This window comes from Podarcis raffonei, chromosome 6, assembly GCF_027172205.1.
Source record: "Podarcis raffonei isolate rPodRaf1 chromosome 6, rPodRaf1.pri, whole genome shotgun sequence".
Lineage (NCBI taxonomy): Eukaryota > Metazoa > Chordata > Lepidosauria > Squamata > Lacertidae > Podarcis > Podarcis raffonei.
Genome location: NC_070607.1, coordinates 55,847,393 through 55,869,512, shown reverse-complemented (window position 1 = coordinate 55,869,512; position 22,120 = coordinate 55,847,393). Strand labels below are relative to the sequence as shown.

Below are 22,120 nucleotides of genomic sequence, written 5' to 3'. Positions count from 1 at the left end.
AACCTCTCACAATATCAATAAACACAAATAAATACATAAAGAACCTACCCATGTGATGCTGACACAAACCCCCCTACAATAGAACAAAATAACAATATCCCCATCTCTCTCCCCACTCCCCTTTTCCCAACTGCAAGATATCTATGACAAAAATGTCTCTCACCAAATGTAAACAAACTGTGAAAAAGACTATGAATTGAAAGTGGAGACGATAGATGTACTGTTCCCTGTTTATCTGTCCTCTTGTAACACAAAAAAACCCCAATAAAAGCTAATTTTAAAAAATCATGCTGGGCACCAACAATGTTCATAGATGCTGTTGTTTTGCTCACTTCAAAACTTGGTGAAGTGATGAAAGAACATCCAACAATCAACATACTTTTAAAATGCCGCAACCTACACAGGCCTGTAATATTCTTGGATCCATAAATAAATACAGATAAAGAATGGTTGTGGGGATAAAACACAGCTTTAATAAATCATTACAAAATAGCCAGCACAACAATTTTTCTTAAGGCTTTATTCTAACATAACATGCCACAAAATTACTCTTTTCTTAATGTTGTGGTTCATGCCCCATTTAAGGGAATCCAAATGAGGAGCTCTGTTACTACAACTCCTACATCTAAGCCTCCACATGCATGCAAATTGAGATGCGGTCACATCATGAGATGGGAAGCTGCAGAAAGCAGAACTGGCTTTATCAGTCACTGCTTAGTCCACTGTCTTGTCTGGTGCGATGCATCTGGACAGCAACTGCCCACAACCCAAGTTGGGCAACTCTTCAGCACTAAAATTAAAACATGTTTAGAAGATCTTCCCACAGCGCCAAACCAACTCTACTGATCTGGGACAAGAAAAGGAACAGGCAATGACAAAGGGCATTTGCTTCCTTCCTGCAAGTGCAAATTGACTCATTCACTGCTCAGCAACCTAAACTATGTTCAGCTACAAGATGGAGGGACTTCCAGGTCTTCTGCTAAGGCTGATGCTGACAGGTAAGGCACAGAGGGAGACACCCTTTCATGGCCATCAGTACAGAACACACCAGTATGGTGTTGAATTAAAAGTAATATGTTGTTTGTTTTTGTAGTTACTGTTTGAAAGCAAGAAACAAGTTTTGTTCCCATTTTTTAAATAGAGAAAACATTCATTGTCATTTATACAGTCCCAGTGATTCACAAAATGAAAGACTATGAATGTTAGCCGGATCATAATTCTCTTGTGGGCAGGGCTGGATTTAGGTTTGATGAGGCCCTAAGCTATTGAAGGTAATGGGGCCCTTTAGGAAAGTTTTTAATATTTAATGCTGTATTGTTTTTAACACTTGATTGGAAGCCGCCCAGAGTGGCTGGGGAAACTCAGCCAGATGGGCGTGGTATAAATAAATTATTATTATTATTATTATTATTATTATTATTATTATTATTATTATATCAACAGCTGTCCTTTATCAACAAATTGTCACGGTTTTTTGTGTTGAATATATGCTATATGGTAATTTATGGACCTAATAGGTCTCTAAAGCCATTTGCACATAACAACATAGGTATTTTATAAAAGTAATTGTTGAAATGTAGATGACAGAAGTGCCTGGCGTGCTCTGGTCCATGGGGTCACGAAGAGTCGGACATGACTAAACAACAACAACAACAAATTGTTGAAATGAAATACAATTAAGAAGTATATTAATAGTGAAATAATTATTAAGCTCTAAGTGTATGTAGGTTTTATTTTATTTGTTTTTTATCTTATATTTTGGAAATGCACATCTAGGTGTTTTTTCTTTAAACAAATTTTGAGGGCCCAAGAGAGTGGGGCCCTAAGCTATAGCTTATACATAAATCTGGCACTGCTTGTGGGAGTTGGACAGCAGGGAGACTGGTCATCACCACCTTCCTTTATGAACCAAAATAATCCCGATTATCTATTTCAGTTCATACTATAATGTCAGCGAAAGAGTCTGGACATGTAATGTGATTGAAAGGAAGGCTGTAGTGGTGCTTCAAGGAAAACAAAGGCAAAGGGTCTTCTGGTACCACAAGACTCCATTGTTGCTTTCTGCAACAGATTAACATGATGAAGGGCTGCTGGTACCTCAGTGCTAGAATACATGCTTTGCATGCAGTCTCAGGATCAAGCTCTGGTGTCTCCACATGATCACCAACTACAGGGTTTTTTCTAGTCTACTTACCTAAGAGAGTAAGTCCTTAACTCTGTGGTAGAGCATAATTTGTAGGCAGAATCTGCATCTCCAGATGAATTTAATTGACTCACCTGAGAACCAGCTATGTAGCACAGCATACTTTGCATGCAGATAGTCTCCAGTTCAATCCCCAATATTTCCAGTTTGTTTTAAAAAGTTAGGCTGCAGTGGTGGGATAACAACAACAACAACAACAAATTATAATATTTATTTATTTATTTATACATACATACATACATACATACATACATACCCCACCCATCTGGCTGGGTTTCCCCAACCATTCTGGGCGGCTTCCAACAAAATATTAAAAATACAATAAAACATCAAACCTTAAAAACTTGCCTAAACAGCGCTGCCTTCAAATGTCTTCTAGAAGTCAGATAGTTGTTTATTTCCTTGACATCTGATGGGAGGGTGTTCCACAGGGCAGGCGCCACTGCCGAGAAGGCCCTCTGCCTGGTTCTCTGTAGCTTCACTTCTTGCAGTGAGGGAACGACCAGAAGGCCGTCGGAGCTGGATCTCAGTGTCCGGGCTGAATGATGGGGGTGGAGATGCTCCTTCAGATATACTGGGCCGAGGGCCATTGTAGGCAGCACAGCATTGAACTAAACAGACAAATGAAAGATCAACATTATTTTACAAAGTGCATTTTTACTGTTATTCTCCTAGGTCTTCTGGTGTCTGCCAATACTTTCTCACCTTCAGCACATGGAATTCCATTCTTCGAAAAGCCTAACAAGCCCGGAAAACTGGAAGAGGAGGTGAAGGTGCAAGGAGAGTCCCTCAGCATAAAGGGCTTCTGTTCACAACAAAAGAAAGTCTGGTGCAAAGGAGATCTGCTGAAGGAATGTAACCCTACAGAGTCTCCTAGCCTCTCAGGCCCAGGGTGGAAATATCTGACTACTGAGCCAAACCAGAGGGTTGTACTACAGGATCTGAAAAATGGCTGTTTTTCTTTTCTGATGTCAGCTCTCCAAGTAGAAGATTCAGGGATATACTTGTTTGGGATCACCGATGGCTTGAATATTGTCCCTTTAAGAAAAATCAAAGTCATTGTTCGAAAAGGTAAGCACATGTAGGTAACTAGAACTAGTGGTAGATCAGGGATGATCAAGACACACAAGGGCGCGGGGATCACGTGATATAGCTTTTCTGGGATTGTACCATAGTGTCAAATTTAATTCCCAGCATTACCCATTTAAGGAGGTAGGTTGCAGTGCTGAGAATGACCTCAAGAGAGCCACTGACAGCAAGGGTGGACATTACAGTACTGGGATAATGGGCACATGGAAGGTCAACACTGTTTTACAAGACGTACTTTCACTGTTATTCTCCTAGGCCTTCTTGCACCTAACAATACTTTCTCACCTCCAACACCCGAGGTTCCATTCCTCAAAAGCTCTAGTAAGCCAGGAAAGAGACTAGAAGTTGTGATGAAGGTGCAAGGAGAGTCCCTCAGCATAGAGGGCTTCTGCTCACCGCAATATTTGCAACAAGAGGGAGTCTGGTGCAAAGGAGATCTGCTGCAAGAATGTAACCCTACAGAGCCTTCTAGCCTCTCAGGCCGAGGATGGCAGTATCTCACTTCTGAACCAAGCCAGAAATTTGCACTACAGGATCTGGGAAATGGCTGCGCTGCTTTTTTCACAACAGCTCTGCAAGTAGAAGATTCGGGGATATACTGGTTTGGGGTTCTTGATGGCCTGAACATCACCCCTTTAAGAAAAATCAAAGTCATTGTTCAAAAAGGTGAGCACATGGAGGTAACTGGATCTAGTTCCTGTGGTAGTTCAGGACTGATCTAGATCACATGGTATAGTCCTCCTTGGAATGTAGCAGTTTAGTTTGCATATAACTGAGTTCACATTTGATTATTCTTCCAGAAATAAAAAATGCCTGTCAAGGAAAAATGCATTCTAGCATAGCCTTTGCCCTTACTTGACACTTTTTTAAATCTCCAAGTAGATTGTTTTTTTATCTGTGGAAGCACCCAAATATGTGATTATCCCATCTAGTTTGAATCTGCATGTGCAGGTTCCCCATCAATAAGAGCTGCATAGAGTTTGAGATACACCACCATAGCAACACATCCACAACTGGAATAAGAAAGCAATGGCTCTTTAGTTGAGACAAATGGTAACAGCATCAGTGTTTGTAAAAGGAAGCTGCAAAGACAGTGTTTCAAAGATCAATATAGGAGGCCTGTGTTGTTTGTTAACGTATTAATTATCATGCTAATAAGGGACAATACTCTGGCTTCTCTTCAGATCGTATAAATCGTTCACATTTTACTAAAGAGAATAAGGGGCAAAAGAAGGCAAGTTAGCAAAACCTGAATGCACCTTGGAAGAGTTACAATAAAGACAAAAGTTTTATTTCTCTTCCTTTATTTTTAGGGCAGCAAAATTACGGGACTGTGACAGAAACCAGTGAAAATGAACAAAGGTACCAACATTATATTATTTTTAATTTAAAGGCAACTGGATTAGGGATTTGTGTTTGCTACAGTATCTATTCCTCCCACCGCTCTATACTGTATTGCAGTTGGGTCCAAAAAAATTATGTGAACAGAGGCAATTACAGGATTTGACTTTTCCACTCAAATAATTATATTATGGCACTTCCAGAATTTTATATCCTCTACAAAAAACCATGGTATGATTATCTGCATCTAACATGCAGTCTGCATGTGCCTTTTCTCTGCTGCACAACTGTGCTACAAAACCTTGAGCTCTTTGCATACTTCTGTCTGACTTTGAAAGCTAAACAAACTTTATTGTGTACAGTACATGTAAATGACAGTCTAACAAATATATTAGGTACCTGTTAGCAAAGCCCATAGGATGACCTTAGGCCAGTCAGTATATCCCTCAGTCTAACTTACCGTAACTCACAACGCTATTGTGAGGATTAAATAGGGGCAGGGGACAATTTTCACCATCTTGAGGAAAGGTGGGGTTTAAAATGTAATTAATTAATAAGCAGGTTTAACTAATGCACTATGGATTGTTTCAGACTTTATCACATTGTCTTAGTCCTGGTTTCCATTGCGGTTGGCATAACAATTATTGCAGCCCTCATATTAGTTGTCACAATGCTCATCAAGAAGAAAACAAGAGGTATGATTTTCTTTTGTTTTTCATGTAGCCCAGCCATTGTAAAGATTTCATTACATGCATAACTGTAATAGCACCTGACAGGCATCTAAATGGATGGATTGGATTTGAATACAGTATTGTAGCATCGAAGATGGTCAGGATTGCACACCTAAATGGCTTCATCTGAACAGACTGTGTGCTTTCATGTCAACATTTGCCTTTCTAAATGAAGGCTGAAAAGTCTCTACGATATACAAAACAGTAAGCGAATCTGAGGCTCTGCTCAACAGAAATTCGCAAGCATCAACTGACTACATCTCATCACTCCCTCTATGAGTTACGTGTTTGTGCAATGCATAAATGCACCAAGTGGCAAAACATCTGACATTATCCCACTCTGTGGCATGATGGGCTTTGGATGCATGGGGGATGCACATCACCACCCATCTCAAACCATTCATCCACATAGCTGTCAACGTTTTCCTTCTTTTAAGGGAAATTCTCTTATTCTGAATAGGATTCCTCGCAAGAAAAGGGAAAAGTTGACAGCTATGTTCGTCCAGTACAACACCTTACTTCATGTGACTCAATAGCTTTTACACTTCCCACAGTCACCTTTTAAGCAAAAAGGTTTGACAAAACGACTTTCAACGATGCTATTTCTTCATAGCTCAGAGAAAGCCAATGCACTGGATCCATGTCACACTGTTGGCAATCAGTAAATACAGTGGTACCTCTAGTTGCGGACTTAATCCATTTCGGGGTGCTGTTCGCACCCTGAAAAGTCCACAACTAGAGCACCTCTTCTGCGCATGTGCATGGCGTGATTGAGCACTTCTGCATGTGCGTGAAGCACGCAGATCGCTTCTGCGCATGTGGTGAACCCGGAAGTAAACACTTCTAGGTTTGCTGCATTTGTAAGCTGAAAGTCCATAACCAGAGCGGAACACAACACGAGAGATGACTGTATAAACAGAACCATCTCACATATTATGCAGAGGCAGCCAATGAATGTACATTCAACAAAGAGATGCAACTAGTCAGTTGTCTGATGAATGTATCCCTACATTTCACCATCTTCACATTTTTAAGGTGTACACTTACGTCTTAGTGTTCAGTTAAAAATTTAACATGTGAAGTGGCGCACAGACAGGCACATTTATATACTAAAATGAGACTCTCTTCTTAATAGCAGCAGATGACCTGAATTTTGGTGATAACCCAAACTGTAGAATAATAACATTCCAGGTAAGAGACCATTTCACAAGTTAGGAGAAAATCTGACCATGGGCAGTTTCTCCACTGTGGAAATATAGTAATCATGAGCATTATAATTTCCCATAGAAAAAAAACACCTTCAAATATGCTTTGCTTTGCTAGATTATCACATTCAACTCAGATTTTGCAATCAGATCTATGGGGATCCTGGGCCACATTAGGCATCTGGACTACAGCTTCCACCTCTTTCTGGGGGATAAGAAAGAATCCATGTTGTCATTCCATTTCCTGAAAATATACAATTGCCCAAATATAGCATGACTCTAGACCCAGCACTAAGTTGCAAACCAGGCAGTAACCTTGACTGTGAATGCCATGTTGAAAACTTTAGTAATATACAACTATAATTCATTCTCAGTACTGGGTATTTTATATGGTCTATGGGAAATGCATTTAATTCAGGCTCCCTTGGCGCCAACATTATGCTTTTTTCACCAAGTAAAGATGCATTTGTTTTTCCAGGCATTTAGGTGATTTTTGATACTTTTATATATGGTTTGCTGCTGGTGGGACTATTTTTAAATGCAATTATGTGTTTTTGCTTTCCTTAAAGGTTTTATTTGCTTTTAAATTGCATTGTTCACCACCCAGACACCAAGCCAATTCCTATTTCCACCCACCCTCACTCCCAGTTCAGTTACACTCACAGACTCTAGACCAGGGCAGAGATGCCATGGGTATTCTACAGATTTAACTATGTCCCCCTCCCACTTAGTGGAAATGTGATTATAGGATTATTCTATTAACCATTTTCTGCTTAAATGCCTATACTGCTGGGCTATAAACGTATTACTACAAAAATTACTATTTATCCTAGCAGTAGTTCAGTTTGTCTTATTTGAAAGAAGTCTGTCAGAGCCAGTTTGTATTTACACATTTTAAAAAAGATAGAAACCCTTAACAGATGCAGACACAATACCAAAAATGGGAATCTGGTCTTGGAGGTGAAATGAGGCTGGCATTTAAGAGTCTATTTCCAAAAAAACAAGCCTTTTTGTTTCTTATCCATGCTCAGATACATGAAAGCACTGCTACCGACAATCCTTTGGACAAAGAAACAAACGCGGTATACGCCATATTGAAGAAGCCAATGACAGAGGATGTGACATATGTCAACATGAAGTTCCCATTAAGGTCAAGTTTCAACAAAAACCCCAGTGAGCTTTCCTCTCCAGGAGAGTGCTCTCCTGGTGTGATCTCTTCAGGATCTGTGAAGTATGCAAATATCATATTTGGTTCACAGGTTCCACATACCAAGGACTAAAGACAAACTAGATGTATAAATTCTAGATCTCCAATTGTGAAATTCAATTCTGAAACAAAGGTGGAAGCTGCATTTGGCTGAGAATTAAAATTAAAAGCTATTTTCCAAATGCCCCTTTAACTTCTTAGGAATGTTGAACTAATATTCATTATTGTAAGACCTGATAGTGGACCTGCTACCAGCTTTTAGATCAGCCTATCCGGAACTTGTATGCATGTCAGTTCACATGGGCAGGTACTCCCATGAAAGTAGCTTTGACCCTATGAGATGGAGACACATTTGCTTGAACCAGTCTGTGCACAGGAAAGCAGCCACCATCTCTAGCAGTGAATAGCATGGATGCAACAATCAAGCTACAGTGGTACCTCGGGTTACAAACACTTCAGGTTACAAACTCTGCTAACCCGGAAGCAGTTGCTCCGGGTTGCAAACTTTGCTCCAGGATGAGAACAGAAATCACACAGCGGCGGCATGGCGCCATTAGCGAAAGCACGCCTAAGGTTAAGAACAGTTTCAGTTTAAGAACAATTTCGGGTTAAGAATGGACCTCCGGAATGAATTAAGTTCGTAACCCGAGGTACCACTGTAATGTGCTTTTGCTTTCCCATCATACCAGGCTCCCAAGTCCAGTTCTCATTCATGTTATGGATGGCTTAAAATCCTGTTGTTAAAAATGTAACAGGAGTTATAGCATGTAGTGCATGTATGAATAAGTGCTCTTTGTATAAGAAAGCATTGGACCATTTTTTCTCAACAATTGGACGACAGCTTACAAATCTGGGAAGGGACAGGAGATATTCGAGTTAAATGGTTGTACTTAGCTTTTAAGTTGTGAACATCTAAGGTCAAACCTAATTGCAGCACATTCTGTACATTTAAACACTCAAGCATTCTTTTTTCACTTGGGGGAAGAAGAGTAAAGAGGCCCAGTTTTATCTCCAACACTGGAAGTGTTTGAAGATGTGAACGGCACTTGTGAAGAGCCGTGCGGAGACCCATGGCAGGGAAGTTTAGTACCCTGTACCCTAATACCATTATTATTGGTTGTTGCTGTTGTTAATTGTTTTGCTAAGCTCAAGTTGCATCCCCACCACACCCTTTGAACATGACAAAGGAAGCGTTGTGCTTTAAAATGCAGAACTTACCTCTGCTGCAACTACTTCGGCCCTAAGCAATAACTGTCGGGCAAATGCCCAAAGAACATTTTATCTTTTACTTAAAAGTGTAGTCAATATAGTAATCTAGTGCTTTATGTTGATTGAATTACATGAGAAAACATACAAAGGCATTAAAGTCTCCTCATATACTTTTCTACTCCTCTTTTTTGGTCACAGCTGATTTTTGTGTGGGCTGGTGCCCAATAGAATGAGGGAAATGGTTGCATGGGTCACATCTAAATCCATGCTGCAGTTAGAGCATCAGCCAGCCTTTGCCTCCAGACATGGTTTTTTCCCCTGAGTGGTGTGAAACAGTTCATGATCCAACAGAACTTGTTGGAAAAGTGATGTAGTTCATAAATACCAGCTTTCAGGTGTGTTCAATTTTTTTATCCAGGCAATTCAAGTTGCTACTTAGGCTACTACAGCTGCACTGACTATACTATGGACCAACTCCTTGTGGGCTTTTCATGCTGAAAGATAACAAATTAGTTAACTGATTTTTGTCACTGCAGAATTCACACAAATAGCTAGATTATGGAGTGTTTGTTTTTGGGGGGTGGGGCAGTTATTTCATACTACGGCTACCCTAGAGGTATCTTTATTACCAACCCTGGCAGTTCCAGCAGTTGTTGTTCTCAGGAGGCACACCCTTGCCACTGGAAAGTGACAAAGATATATAAAGCTCCCTATTTGCATGAGCTTCCAGTGTTAATGGCAATGAAAGAAGTTTCACTTCTCACAAATACTGATGCAAAATTGCTTGGCAGTCAGGCTCACTCCAGATATACTCCAAGACAATGTGCACACCGTTTGTTCAGACAAATCCAGCTGGCATTTTTGTAAAGGCACATCTTCTTGAAAGACAAGAGAAAGAGTTAACATTTAAAAAGACACAGGTCATCTTTGATTCCTCAGCCTCTCAATGGGTCTTTAGTCTTCTCCATCTTATGGTTACCAATACTAAAGAAAGGTCGCCTTTTAGCATTTTTCCACATAGGAAAGGAACTCAGGTTTCCTCTTTATTTGAAGTCACTCGCTTCAGTGCAGCCTGAAGAGACTTCTTCAAGATTGTTCTGTTGAGGTCCAAGGCACAGGATAAGCGATGCTGATGGGCCAATGTAATCTAAAAAGGAGAACAAAATGTAGCTGCTTGGCGCATGCTGGTAAAAACCCATAACCCTTTTGCTACATTTATGCAGGTTGATCCCACTCTCATGCCCTGCCCCAGTTGCCTAGATTGTCTACAGTAAACTCACAAGTTGGAAGGACAAAAGAGGATTTTGCAAGCCCTTATGGTGGCTTAAGAGACTTAGTGGTTGTCCATTCTTCCGTGCTCAAAGTCTATCTATTCCACAATGGTATGAGGACCTCACTACTCTGGCAACATTCAAACATACTTCATATAGCCATCGATTTCATGTGGATAGCTACTGCACATCTGGAGAGTTTATGTAAACTTGTACGTTTAATTTCAGTTTGGTGTACTGACTGTAGTCTATGATTATTTGCATATCATTGAATTCAAAGCATGTTAATTGACCAAACCCAACATGGGTATTCCCATCATGCATTAATAAAAAGAAAGCCACACCTTGTGGTGCCATACTCTCTAAGAACCTGGGAGTGGGGATCGCTATTTTGCTACTATGTCTTAGCACCAAGATTATCTATGTCGGTTCTGTCTTACTGGCTTTTTCAACCAGGTTTTCTACTCAGCAAAGAAAACAAATGGAGGATTGCCCCTTCTCTCTCTGTCCCAACCCCCGTCACCACCCTGCCCACATACAGTAAAATAACCATACTTTTCACGCAGAGAAACATATAATAATACTGTAAGACTAATTCTTGTAAACTCAGCCTAATGCCCAAACTTCATTATCAGGCTGAAGGAGCATCTGTGTTCTGCTATAGGAATAGAGGCTGCTCAGCACTTCGGATAATTAGGTTCACAATCTCAAGAGGAAATTCAAATGTATACTGGAAGGTATGTGAAAGAAACACTACAGTACACACTATCGTAATGGAATAGGAAAGCTCCACAGAAATATCTAAGAAACCAAGCTGCCATTTTTCATTTCTTTTCAAGCGCCTGTTGCAAGTAACTCACACTGCTTTGGTATTTCGTCAACACTGTCAGAACCAGATTTGCATAATGCATTGATGTGGCAAATTCTTGAGCCATCTGGCAAAGATTCAAGACCAACATGTTGAAGAGCTCAGTGGATAACACTACCTGAAAAGTGAAGAAGATAAACAAGGGGGAAGGGGTGAGAGAGGCAGCCTAAATATTAATTGCCCTTGAGTACATTTTAGTTGTTCAGATAGACTCAGTGCAAGCCATTCTGGACAAGAATGAATTAGCACTAGGACAGTAAAATGTTGCTCAGACAGAGGCTTCCTTAGACACTAAAAGAAACTAATATCACAACTAGCTTTGCACTACAGTTTGAGATTACTTCAACCACATTCAGCAAAGGCGCACACCATGCTGTCAAGACAAAGGACAAAGGTGCAGGCAGCAGAGAAATGGCAAGATGCTAGTTTGGAGAGAACAGATTCTAGTCTCCATTGCTACCCAGCTAGTAAACTCTATATTGAAGTGCAGGAAGACTTAAATTTATAGTCACCTGTCTTCCCAGCAAAGAATGCACAGCTACGAGGAGATCTTCTGACCACGGCATTTCTATAATATGGCTGCAAAGAAAGGCAGAGGAGGGAGAAAGATAACAAAATTATATGAGGGGTAGTCTTTATGCCACTCACTAAGGCTATTCCCCGACTCAAGAATATGTTAATTGTCATGTGGTTAACAACAATATTGCAGTACTGAAAAGATTTCAGGTCTCTTCTATGGAGCAGTGGTTAGAGAAGATGTGTGACATTAGGGCTGCAACCTTTGATTAATGGATAAAAAATAGCTCAAGGGCCTCGGCAGCGGGAGGCCCCATTAGCTCAAGTGGTACCTCAGGTTAAGAACAGTTTCAGGTTAAGAACGTACCTCTGGAACGAATTAAGTTCTTAACCCGAGGTACCACTGTATACTTCTCCCCTGCTCAACTATTATTTTAGTCATATGCACATTTATGACTATTCATTGATTTAAAAACATCTTATTAATCAACTCAGGTTTCTTTAATTTTAGTCCTAGAAAACATATAAAAGTAAAAGGTCCACAGGGAAGACACAGCATGGCCCACCAGATGTTGGACTACAACTCCCATCATTTGTGGCTGCTGGCCATGCTAGCTAGGGCTGATGGGAGTTGGAGCCCAACAAATTCCTGTTTTAGTCAATTCTTTTGAATATGAGAGAACTTGTGGCTGTTATTTATTCATTGTCATATGTGTGATTGTGTGACATGCAGCAAGTGCTTAGGTTTGCAATGTTGCTCTGCAACTTATGTTCATTAAGGAGACACAGAAACTTCCCCAGTATACAGTCTCATATATCGGAAGGTAGCAACTGAGGATTCTAGAACACCTTGACACTCATTCCCGTCATTGGAAATCAAATCCCCTTTCATGCAATTCCTATATTACATTTCATTTTACACTAGGAGAATTTACCTGAATACCAGCCTCACATACTCAGGCTCCAAACACTCCTCAATTAGTTTGCGCACCAGCTTCATCTGCTCAAGACCTTCAAAAGCAAAAATACCAAAAATTTGCATTTTATATATTTTTAAGGGGCTAATGAGAACTTTGTTTTCAGAAATCTGATGATTTAGCTAAATTGTGGACATTCTTATCTGCTCATTTCTTAAATGCCAGAGGCTGGTGATTCACAAGTGTCTTGTACTTTACTGCTAGTAGTTCTGATTCTTAAAAAGTTAAAAAATGTAGTGCCAGGCTGCCTAGAACCTGTGGGCTACAGGTTCCCCACTCCTGTCGCAAGCAGTAAGATGTACAAGCAGGTCACTTCTCTCCCTCCAGCCCTTTCCATCTGATACTCAACATTCTGTATCTCCTGGAGCCTTCTCAGCCCTCAATAGGCTCTTGAGCCCTGCACCCCTTTTCATGTTCTGTTTACCAGAACATGTCACTACCACCCTGTTTCATAGAGGTCCCATTTTCCTCTCTAATCATGCCACCGCTCAACCACTCGAGTTCTCTATTAGAGAGAAGGATTTATGCCACCTCTACAAACAGAAGCTCAGGCAAAATAAGCTCACCTTTCGCTGGAGCCTGTATAACTGAAGAAATCAAGGTACAACAGACTGGGCGAGAATATTTGGAGCAGAACATCATCAGGGCAGTTGTAAGAGGCCAGGAAGGTGGCTCAGTCAACAAGAGAACCTACAGACCAGAAGCAGTGCAGGGAGATAATACTGTTGGATCAGTAGCAACCTTGCATACTTTGGGGATTCAGAGGCAGCTATAATTCTGTTTTAACAAAGAGTGAAAAAGGTTGATGGGGAAAACAGACAACCTTCTTCAGGTTGTTTTGCATTTAAAATTGGATGGCAACATGTCATATGAGATGAGAAACTCAAAATGCAAAACACATCTACAGGAGCTGTGTTTCCGCTATTCCACTGAAGGACATAGAACTCAAGTTATGGATAATAGGTATACTAGTGATCATTGTCCCATCACCTACAGATCAATACCACCCAGGCAGTCACCATGCCTTGCCGCAAGGGTGGGCCAGCCCTGGTAGCACCAAAAATAATTGCAATCCTCTAGCTATTGATATTTGAGAATAGAATGCCTCACTGGTCTATAGCAATCTCCAGTACTGCACTCAGCTCAAAGTATTTTCAGTAACGTTCATATCCTCATAGGAAACTATGGAATCTGCACTCGGAGTACCATAGAGCATAATATTTCAGGGTGGTTGCCACTCATTAAAAAATGAAAACTATGTTTGCAAGCCCCAATTTTAGTACAATATTGTTATAGTTTTTGGCCAAATAATTTCACTTGGGAGTGCAGTCCTAGCTTCCCAATGTTAAAGGATGGGGAGAGGAGTTAGGATGGCGCATAGTCACCTTTCTACAGGCCACTCTGGGGGCTCTGTGCTAGTGGGTAAAAGGCTACTGTCAACAAAAAGCCCCCAAAGGGGACTTTTCAGCATAGAGCACTGACAGCTTTGTATCCACAGGATGCAGGTCCCTGCAGAGCTGTGCCAGCTCTAGACAACACAAGCAGTAGGCTTCTAATGTGATCGTAACAGTGAATCTGCCATGCCACTCCATCCTGCTTCTCCCAACTGTAGGGTAGGTTTGCTTTGCGCCTTACTTACTAAATGAACTGTTCTTTTTAAAACACAGAATATGGCAGCAACAACAACAACAACAACACAGTCGTACCTTGGCTCCTGAACACCTTGGGAGTGGAACATTCTGGCTCCTGAACAATCAATAACCAGAAGTGAGTGTTTTGGTTTTCGAATGTTCTTTTGGAAGCCGAAGGTCCGACAGGGCTTCCAGTTGGCTGCAAGAGCTTCCTCCAGCCAATCTGAAGCCATGCTTTGGAAGTCAAATGTTTCAGAAGTTGAACAGACTTCTGGAACAGATTCTGTTCAACTTCCAGGGTATGACTGTAATAATAATTTATTATTTACAACCCGCCCATCTGACTGGGTTTCCCCCAGCCACTCTGGGCAGCTCCCAACAGAATTAAAAGCACAATAAAACATCAGACATTAAAAACTTCCCTAAACAGAGACACACAGGTTTAACAGCTCATATCAGCATCCTAGGAAAAGTGTCTGTATAAAACGCTGCCTGCATCCACCATCGGATTATCTGGCTTCCCTCCACCCACCCAAGCTGACCTTTTCCTGCTCCTCAAACCACTTCTGTTAGGTTCTGTGGTTGGCTCCCCTAGTCCTCACATTTCTCCAGCATTTCAATCCTGTTGCACAGATCTCCGTTGCCTATTCCTGACTTAATCTGCCGTAAACACTTGAGTTAACTGGCTAGTTTAATTTCTCAAAAAAAATGAGCATGAATGCTTACATTTAAACTCATAGGTGCATATTTGGGACAAGAAACAACATGTATGTGGAGCAGGGATAATAGGCTGCTGAGAGAGGAATGCAATATTCTTTAGCACCAAGCTAAGATATTTCCACAGGAGATACAAGTGTAACAGTCTCCTGGTTTGTTTATTTATTTCATTTAAAACCATGAAAGGTAGCTGCGAAAGGCTGCAATCAAGAAAAAAAAAGGAATTGGGGTGGTGGCTGCTCAGCTCTTTCTTCCAGATTTTTTCCCCATTCAACTCCTCCCCCACATGCAAATCTGCCAGAGAATATAAAAAACTTGAGACTGTTATATACCTCCCCATGTAACATCTAGTTTGGCCCTCATTCACAATCGACAAGTAATTTCTTACTGCTATGACTTAGGATGGGGCAAGAAATATATGTGCTTTATATAGTACTACTCCATTAAAATCCATAGCCCCCGTTAAAGGAGAAGAGAAAACTAGGCGATGTTTTATTATGCATCCTACACTGTAGATCCTACATTGAGCAGACGATTGGATGAAGGTCCTTTCCAACCTCATGATTCTGTGCCTGATGGATTGTTTAATTTCTATACCACTTAAGATATTAAAAAATATCTCTAAGCAATGTACAGAAAACTAAAGCAACAACAGACAACTTAAAATTTTACAAAATTACAGTTACATATAAAAATATTACATTAATAAGAAGTTGCTATTATATATATATATAAAAATAAATATGAGCAAGAAAGTATATAAAAAAAACATTTTTCAGGGTAGTGGGCCTGGAAGATTTCACTCCCTAAAGAACTGGAAAAGACTCTACCACCCATAAGGTAACATTACACACATCAATAAACCACTGAAGGAGGTTCCTTCTTCATCTGATTTATATTCTCAGTACTTACCCGAGGTAGAAAGAGCTTTTCAGCAAGAACTGCTGCATTACTATAGCCAAGATCAGGTGAGAGTGCGACTAACCAAGTGCAGAAATGCAGAAGTTTGTTTTCTGGGCACTCCGAGAGCTGCAGTAATGAGCACAGAACTTCCAACTAAAGGAAAAGAGGACATGAAATATTACCCAATAGTCTGTTTCCCAAATATCACTAGTACCTGGGCTGGTTGGTTTCAGCAAGGTTTGGGAATATAGTTACTTGGGAGTCTCACTAAGTGAGTTAGTTAATTAAATTTCTTAAACGCTGTTTAATAATAAGAGTAATAATAATAGTAATAATGTGTCTTACAATGAATACAGGGGGGGGGGAATTAAAAATCACATTACAACTTGCATAAAATAGTAAAACCACCCCATCCTCACAAACAAACTAGTGGCTAGAATGTTGAAGGGGACAAATGATTGCCAGCACATAACTCTGGTGCTCAAAGGCTTGCTTGAACCGGCTGCCCACATATTTGTATTACCATATTTACTTGAATCTAATGCTCACCTTTTTTGGCCAAATTACGTTGCAAAAATTAAGGTGCACATTAGATTCGATGGCACATTTACATTTAATACTTTTTTGTGTTTCAAGATTCTGAAAATTGAGGTGTGCATTACATTCAATGGCGCATTAGACTTGAATAAATATGGTAATTTACAAGACCCTTAACAACTTGGGTTCGGGATACCTCAAAGACTGCCTTAATCTCTTGAATCCTTGCCTTATCACTGAGGTCTTCAGGGGAGTCACCATTAGTGGTATCCCACTGCTTGGATGCACAGCTCATATCCAAAAGGAGTCATGCAATCAGTATAGTGGGCCCAATTCTGCAAAACTACTTTCCTGTTGAGGTCAGACAGACTCCCTCCCTGTTGAACTTCCAGAGCCTACTGGAATCTTTTTCTTTTTAATTTCAGCAGGCATTTTAACTGAGGTCTAATTTTATAGTTTAACCATTAAAAAAAACCTTTTCTGTATTGTATTTCTTGCACAGCAGTAAGAGGCAATTGTAAACAATTAGAGAGGATTGTAGTTAAGCAGTATATAAATGGTTTAAATAAGTAAATAAGACAGACATCGTGAATATTCAATTGGCATAAGGACATTTTAAAAAAAAATAAAATAGATGCATTAAATGGGACTTAATTTCAAGTAAACCTACTTAAGACCAGGCTGTAAATTACTTACATTCATTTTGCCCTACTAACCTGGCTTGGAGTACATTCATTAAAAACTTGTAGCTCAGGTGGAGCAATCCCATCAGAAAGCTAAAAGTCAAAGGGGGGGGGAAATACAGATAATGTAACAAGGCAGGGTATGAATCTGCTTCTCCTTAAAATGAAACTACTCCAACTGAACAGAACTTTATTCAAGGGGTATATAAGGAAGTCTGCATAATACTTACATCAAACTGCATCTCTAGAAGTTCTTTTAGTTTTGGTACATGGTCCTCAAATACAAGAGAAAAATGGTTAAATCGTTTATGTGCTTCAGAAAGTTGCACACTCTGAACAACAACAAGCAACACATTGGCTAATAATATACTGACAACATTTTTATAACACTATACTGTTTCAAAATTCATAAACAAAACACATGTGTTTATGGAGTCACAAACTAATAAGAATCAAATGTTCCATGAACAGGAATGGTAGGAGTGGTAAGTCACTGTCAAAGATCACTGAAATGGAGGCAGAATGCCTTTCCACAGTCAATATCCTACAAATGTGAGATGACAGGCACTCCAAACGTAGTAATTGGGTGCTCCAAGTACAGCAGCAGACAGAACAGTTCTGCCAGGATAATGAACAGTTTCAATGATAATTCTTCATCAGCTGGCAATAATATAAAATGAAATCCATTACATTCAATTACAATATAGAGACTGAAATGACAGGCTTGCATGTAAACAACCAATAATAAATACATACCAAATTAATTGTCCCCAATTGATTAACTTACTTACAAAGTGGTGAAAGTTCCTGGATTATTGGAATAGGAACTCAAGAATGACACATTAGAGCCATGCAGTCTGAGCTGAAGCAACCAGCTCAAATCTCTTCACACGGGGAGCTTCTCAGGTAGACTGAAGAACAAAGTACTGATTATCTAATTCCTCTCAAGGTGAGCTAAGCCTGGCAGAACAGCATACTCTATGGTCTTAACCCCTTCATGCATTAATTAGATTTAAGCATGTTGTTTATATGAAGCTGGTTATCCCACAAAATCTTCCTGCAATTGCAAAACTTGTTCCAACTGTCCAAGGGATCATTCTGTTGTCAAAGGGGCCAATATTTCCTAACGGGCATTAGCGGAGGATAAATGATACTTGTGAAGCATCCCTGGTAAGAAGGGCTTATGTTCCATGTTCGCACTGCTAGTTTGCCAAAGAAGGAAAAGAATCTAATAGTTTTTCATACCTTGATATAATCAGGGACCTCGGCTGCAGTGTCCTGTTGTGGACTCCAATTGGCAACTTTTGCTTCTTCTGCTTCCTCCTTTGGGCAACTTTGATATACATCATTGCTTGTGCTATGAACACCTTCATTCTCAGACACCTCCATCAGGACTTCATTCCCTGTGTTAACTCCAACTCCCTGCATTAGACCATGTGGTTCACAAAGTTCTGTATTCAATTCAACTTCCAGCCTGGACCTCTTCTCCAGCACCTTTTCTTCAGGATCCAGTGGTTCCTCAGCTACTTCCTTATTTTCCCTTATCTGAGGCACAGAACCAGGAGCATCTCCAGTCCATGCCATGTAGGGACTTGCCTGTTTAGCACACCAGCTTAATTTCCTTTCTAATCCAGGTCTGCCGCAACTAACTTTCTGGCAAATATATTTCAGCTGCTGTCGACATGAATCAGATAGTAGGACTGGCATCACAGAGCTATTCTCTTGCACCCTCACTTGTAGTAAATCCCTCAGTCTCTGCACCCATAGATCAGGGCTGGGATCCTGCCTAGAAGCTTGAAGTAGGTGCTGGAGGCATGCTTCTGGCACTGTAGACTGCACTGTGAGCATCAGGGAAAAGAGGTTTCTTTGGCACAACACTGGAAGCAGCAACAACAACGGTTTTCTGAAATAACCATTTGGAAGAAGAAAAGCAAGATCATCACCAGGGAAATATGATAACTCTATAGTAACATAGGAAGTACAACTCAACATGCAGTACACCTGAATATTTGGTGACATTATACTGGGTTGAATGTTGTTATTACTGTTGCTTTATTGCTAATGGTTTCCACCTGTCTTAATGGTGTTTGTTATTATTTTGCCGTTATAAAATGTTGGGATTTTATATCCATATGATGGAAACTGGATTATGAGCATCTGGCCCTAAAACAAAGTGGAGAAATTGTGGCCCTCTAGTTGTTGCTGGAATCGGGCTCCTATCAGCCCCAGCCTGAATGGCGAAAATTTGATCAGCAGCATCTGAAGAGCCACAGGTTGCCCACCTCTGCCCTAAAATACATTCTCTGTGTTGAGTAGTCCTTTCCCCTCAATATATAGCCACTTTCTAGCATGTTCTGGATGTGTCACACATGGGGGAAAGGGAGGAACAAGACCCAGCCATTATATGACACCATAAAATATGGTATTATATGAACATATGAAGTTGCCTTATATGAAGCTAAACCATTTACCCCAGTGTTGTTCATTCTGACTGTCAGCAGTTCTCAGGCAGAGGGCTTTCTGAGTTCAGCTAACAGAGATCTTCTTTTACTGAAGATGCTTCAGAATTAATATTCTCTATGGAAATCCTGTGCTGTACTACTGAGCTATGGTTCCTTCTCCTTTGTAGATACAGCCTTGGTTAACCTGGGGCATAATTTTAACAAGTGTGTTCAGGTTGTCACTTCTAGATATCCAGCAGCATTAGGATCCAAAATTTGAATACGAGACCAGAATACTGAGAGGCTATGAATGCAAGAAAAGAAAATGACGTTCCAACACTGCATATTATAGGCATTATTATCTGCAAATTATACTTATTCACCAAAACAATCCAGAATCCAGTACGCATAAATTGATTTTTAAAGCCTCACAAACTTTCACCCATGCCCAGAGGGCCAGTTCTACCATCTTTCATAACTCAGATTGTCTGCTAAAATCAGCAGGGATAGAATACACATCTCAACACAACCTTTTCTGGTTCTGAGCATGTCCCGCAACCTACTGGATCATCACTGAAGCAAGTGTCAGATGCTGCATGATTGGGGTTCCTAGGACCTGAAATAATTCTGATTTATGAGGACACTATGCCATACTTTTTAAAATGAGAGATTTGAGCAACTCACAAGGTGAGGGTCTTCTCAGAGCCTGTGAGGACGGGCTCTTGAGAACACAGAATCTCTGTGAAGGTCCACCAGCTGAAGCCCTGGCTTGCTCCTTGCCCAGACAGGGAGCGCTGAAGAGTGCGGAAAGCAGCCAGGGCCCCCCAATGCCCAGACATCAGTGTGCAGAGGAGGAGACGAGAAGCTTTATCAAATCGTTGCAACCAAGGAACGGGCGGACCATCCATGTTGATAGCACTGTTGATCAAGCTCTAATGAATATAAAAAGCATACAAAACAAATCAACGGCAGAACTGGGATGAACCCAAGAGTCACCTGGTCTCGTCCTAGCTTTTCAGACAAGTATTTCTTTCACAATCAACAGCTCATCCTTAAATCGTCATCCTGTGCTTAGAATATATTAAGTGCTTTGTAAGTAATAATAATACACATCACAAGTGGTGGGAGGAAACAAGATGCACTACAACAGAACTCCAGGTTTTGCAATGTTCTGTATTTCACCTATAACGTTTTCGAACCACTATACATACACGATAAACTAGTACAGTATCTGTCTGCAGGCTCACAATCTACTAGAAAAATACAAAAAGAGAAAAGGAATGAGGAAGAAGAAAGCAAGCACTGCCATCTTCTGCAGAAGCCCTCCTAGTTATGCTTACTAAGTGATGTAGAACTGTACTCTGCACATGCTCAAAAACATTTACACACACACACACACAAACACACATTCAAGACTGAGCACAATCAATCCTTAGCTACGAGGTATTTCCCACCAAGTATTTGTCTTTGTCAAACATTAAATGAAAAGTTGTGATTCCTCAAGACAAACCCACTCTAGAAATTTGGGGGTTTGACAGTTTCCTCATCTTTCCAAGAGCCATGGAACTTACTCATAAAGACTGCAAAGCTATTAATGAGCAAACCAACAAAAAAAATTATTTCCTCTCAGCATACTCCCAGAACGGGGAAGCTACCTACAATAAGTAATTCTTTCTGTAAGACGATTCTGTTCTTGCTGGAGCCTGATCATAAAATCATGGAAGGGCCTCTAGAGCAGCCTTTCTCAACCTGTGGGTACCCAGAGAAGCACTGCTCTAGAGTGATCTAGTCCAACCCTTTGCAATGCAGGAATCTCAACTAAAGCATACATGCTCTTGGGTCGCTTAATGGGGGGGAAACAGTAACGCAGTAACCGACGCCATCTTTTAAACTGCATTTTTAACTTTGTTGTCCGAGTGAGGGAAGCCCCATAACAGAGGCGCCGCTTTCCTGGTCAAATATGCCGTTCTCCTGGCGTCCAACCGAAAGGTAAGTCTAATCGCAGCAGGGATGGAGGTTGCAATCCTATTGAGTAAGCATGTGCACACCTACCTGGGGAGGAGACCCATTGCACTCAGCGGGGCTTACTTCAGAGGAGACACGCACAGTAGGGTCGCGCTGTAAGGCTGCAATCTGGCGCACATTGGGGAGTGAACCTCACCGAATTCAATAGAATTGAATCAGAAGAAAAGTGAGAAAAGGATCAAACTACGCGGCAGCTACCTCTACCGGTGTGGCCCGGGCGAAGTCCTGCTTGGAGGCGCGTCCCTCTTGCATCCCAGTCGACCCGCTGGAAAGCGCGCAGGCCGGAGTCCCCGCGCCCTTCTCCTCCGCCTTCCTCGTCTTCCTTCCCGCGCTCTATTTGTGCTCAGATACAATGTCCAATCCGGCGGGAGGGAGGCGGGGCTAGCAGGCGTCTCAAGGCCCCAAGAGATAGGAAAAGTGAAAGAGTAATTCTCTCTGCTGCCTATAGAAAAAGTGAAAGAGTACTTCACTCCGCTGCAGAGACTCGGCTTCTTTGCTCTCCACCGGGGCGGAGCAGAGAGCTAACCATTGAAAACAGCGGAAAAACCTTCCTCTCCCCACAATAA

General features: G+C 40.9%; 2 protein-coding genes across 5 annotated transcripts; one reads left to right on the top strand and one right to left on the bottom strand.

Annotated features, from left to right (window-relative positions):
• Positions 1-684: 684 nt before the first annotated feature.
• On the top strand, positions 685-8,988 carry LOC128416047 (uncharacterized). 2 transcript variants are annotated; one of them, XM_053393107.1, is made up of 6 exons: positions 708-998; positions 2,879-3,274; positions 3,548-3,958; positions 4,606-4,654; positions 5,225-5,328; positions 7,601-8,988. In XM_053393107.1, exons 1-6 carry the CDS (start codon positions 941-943, stop codon positions 7,606-7,608), a joined length of 1,026 nt encoding a protein of 341 aa, XP_053249082.1. In that variant the 5' UTR covers positions 708-940; the 3' UTR covers positions 7,609-8,988. The 2 variants fall into 2 exon arrangements, with proteins under 2 accessions (XP_053249080.1, XP_053249082.1); XM_053393105.1 differs by lacking the exon at positions 7,601-8,988 and having other exon boundaries at positions 685-998; positions 4,606-5,343.
• A 393-nt stretch (positions 8,989-9,381) lies between these two features.
• On the bottom strand, positions 9,382-21,901 carry FANCE (FA complementation group E). 3 transcript variants are annotated; one of them, XM_053393102.1, is made up of 11 exons: positions 21,753-21,901; positions 20,214-20,461; positions 18,334-18,991; positions 17,319-17,363; positions 17,122-17,181; positions 15,878-16,021; positions 13,184-13,307; positions 12,576-12,651; positions 11,637-11,703; positions 11,117-11,242; positions 9,382-10,132 (listed from the first exon to the last, which is right to left on the bottom strand). In XM_053393102.1, the coding sequence occupies exons 1-11, from the start codon at positions 21,804-21,806 to the stop codon at positions 10,016-10,018; spliced, it is 1,719 nt and encodes a 572-aa protein (XP_053249077.1). In that variant the 5' UTR covers positions 21,807-21,901; the 3' UTR covers positions 9,382-10,015. The 3 variants fall into 3 exon arrangements, with proteins under 3 accessions (XP_053249077.1, XP_053249079.1, XP_053249078.1); XM_053393104.1 differs by having other exon boundaries at positions 21,582-21,863; XM_053393103.1 differs by lacking the exon at positions 17,122-17,181.
• Positions 21,902-22,120: the final 219 nt, after the last annotated feature.

Excerpts from the sequence above, each read along its gene's own strand:
- FANCE (XM_053393102.1), bottom strand. The coding sequence starts at position 21,806 with ATGCAAGAGGGACGCGCCTCCAAGCAGGACTTCGCCCGGGCCACACCG. Across the intron at positions 17,182-17,318 it reads TTCTAGAGATGCAGTTTGAT|CTTTCTGATGGGATTGCTCC; the intron begins GTAAGTATTATG and ends TTTGACTTTTAG. Across the intron at positions 16,022-17,121 it reads ATGAATGTACTCCAAGCCAG|TTGGAAGTTCTGTGCTCATT; the intron begins GTTAGTAGGGCA and ends CTTTTCCTTTAG.
- LOC128416047 (XM_053393105.1), top strand. The coding sequence starts at position 941 with ATGTTCAGCTACAAGATGGAGGGACTTCCAGGTCTTCTGCTAAGGCTG. Across the intron at positions 999-2,878 it reads GCTAAGGCTGATGCTGACAG|GTCTTCTGGTGTCTGCCAAT; the intron begins GTAAGGCACAGA and ends TTATTCTCCTAG. Across the intron at positions 3,275-3,547 it reads CAAAGTCATTGTTCGAAAAG|GCCTTCTTGCACCTAACAAT; the intron begins GTAAGCACATGT and ends TTATTCTCCTAG.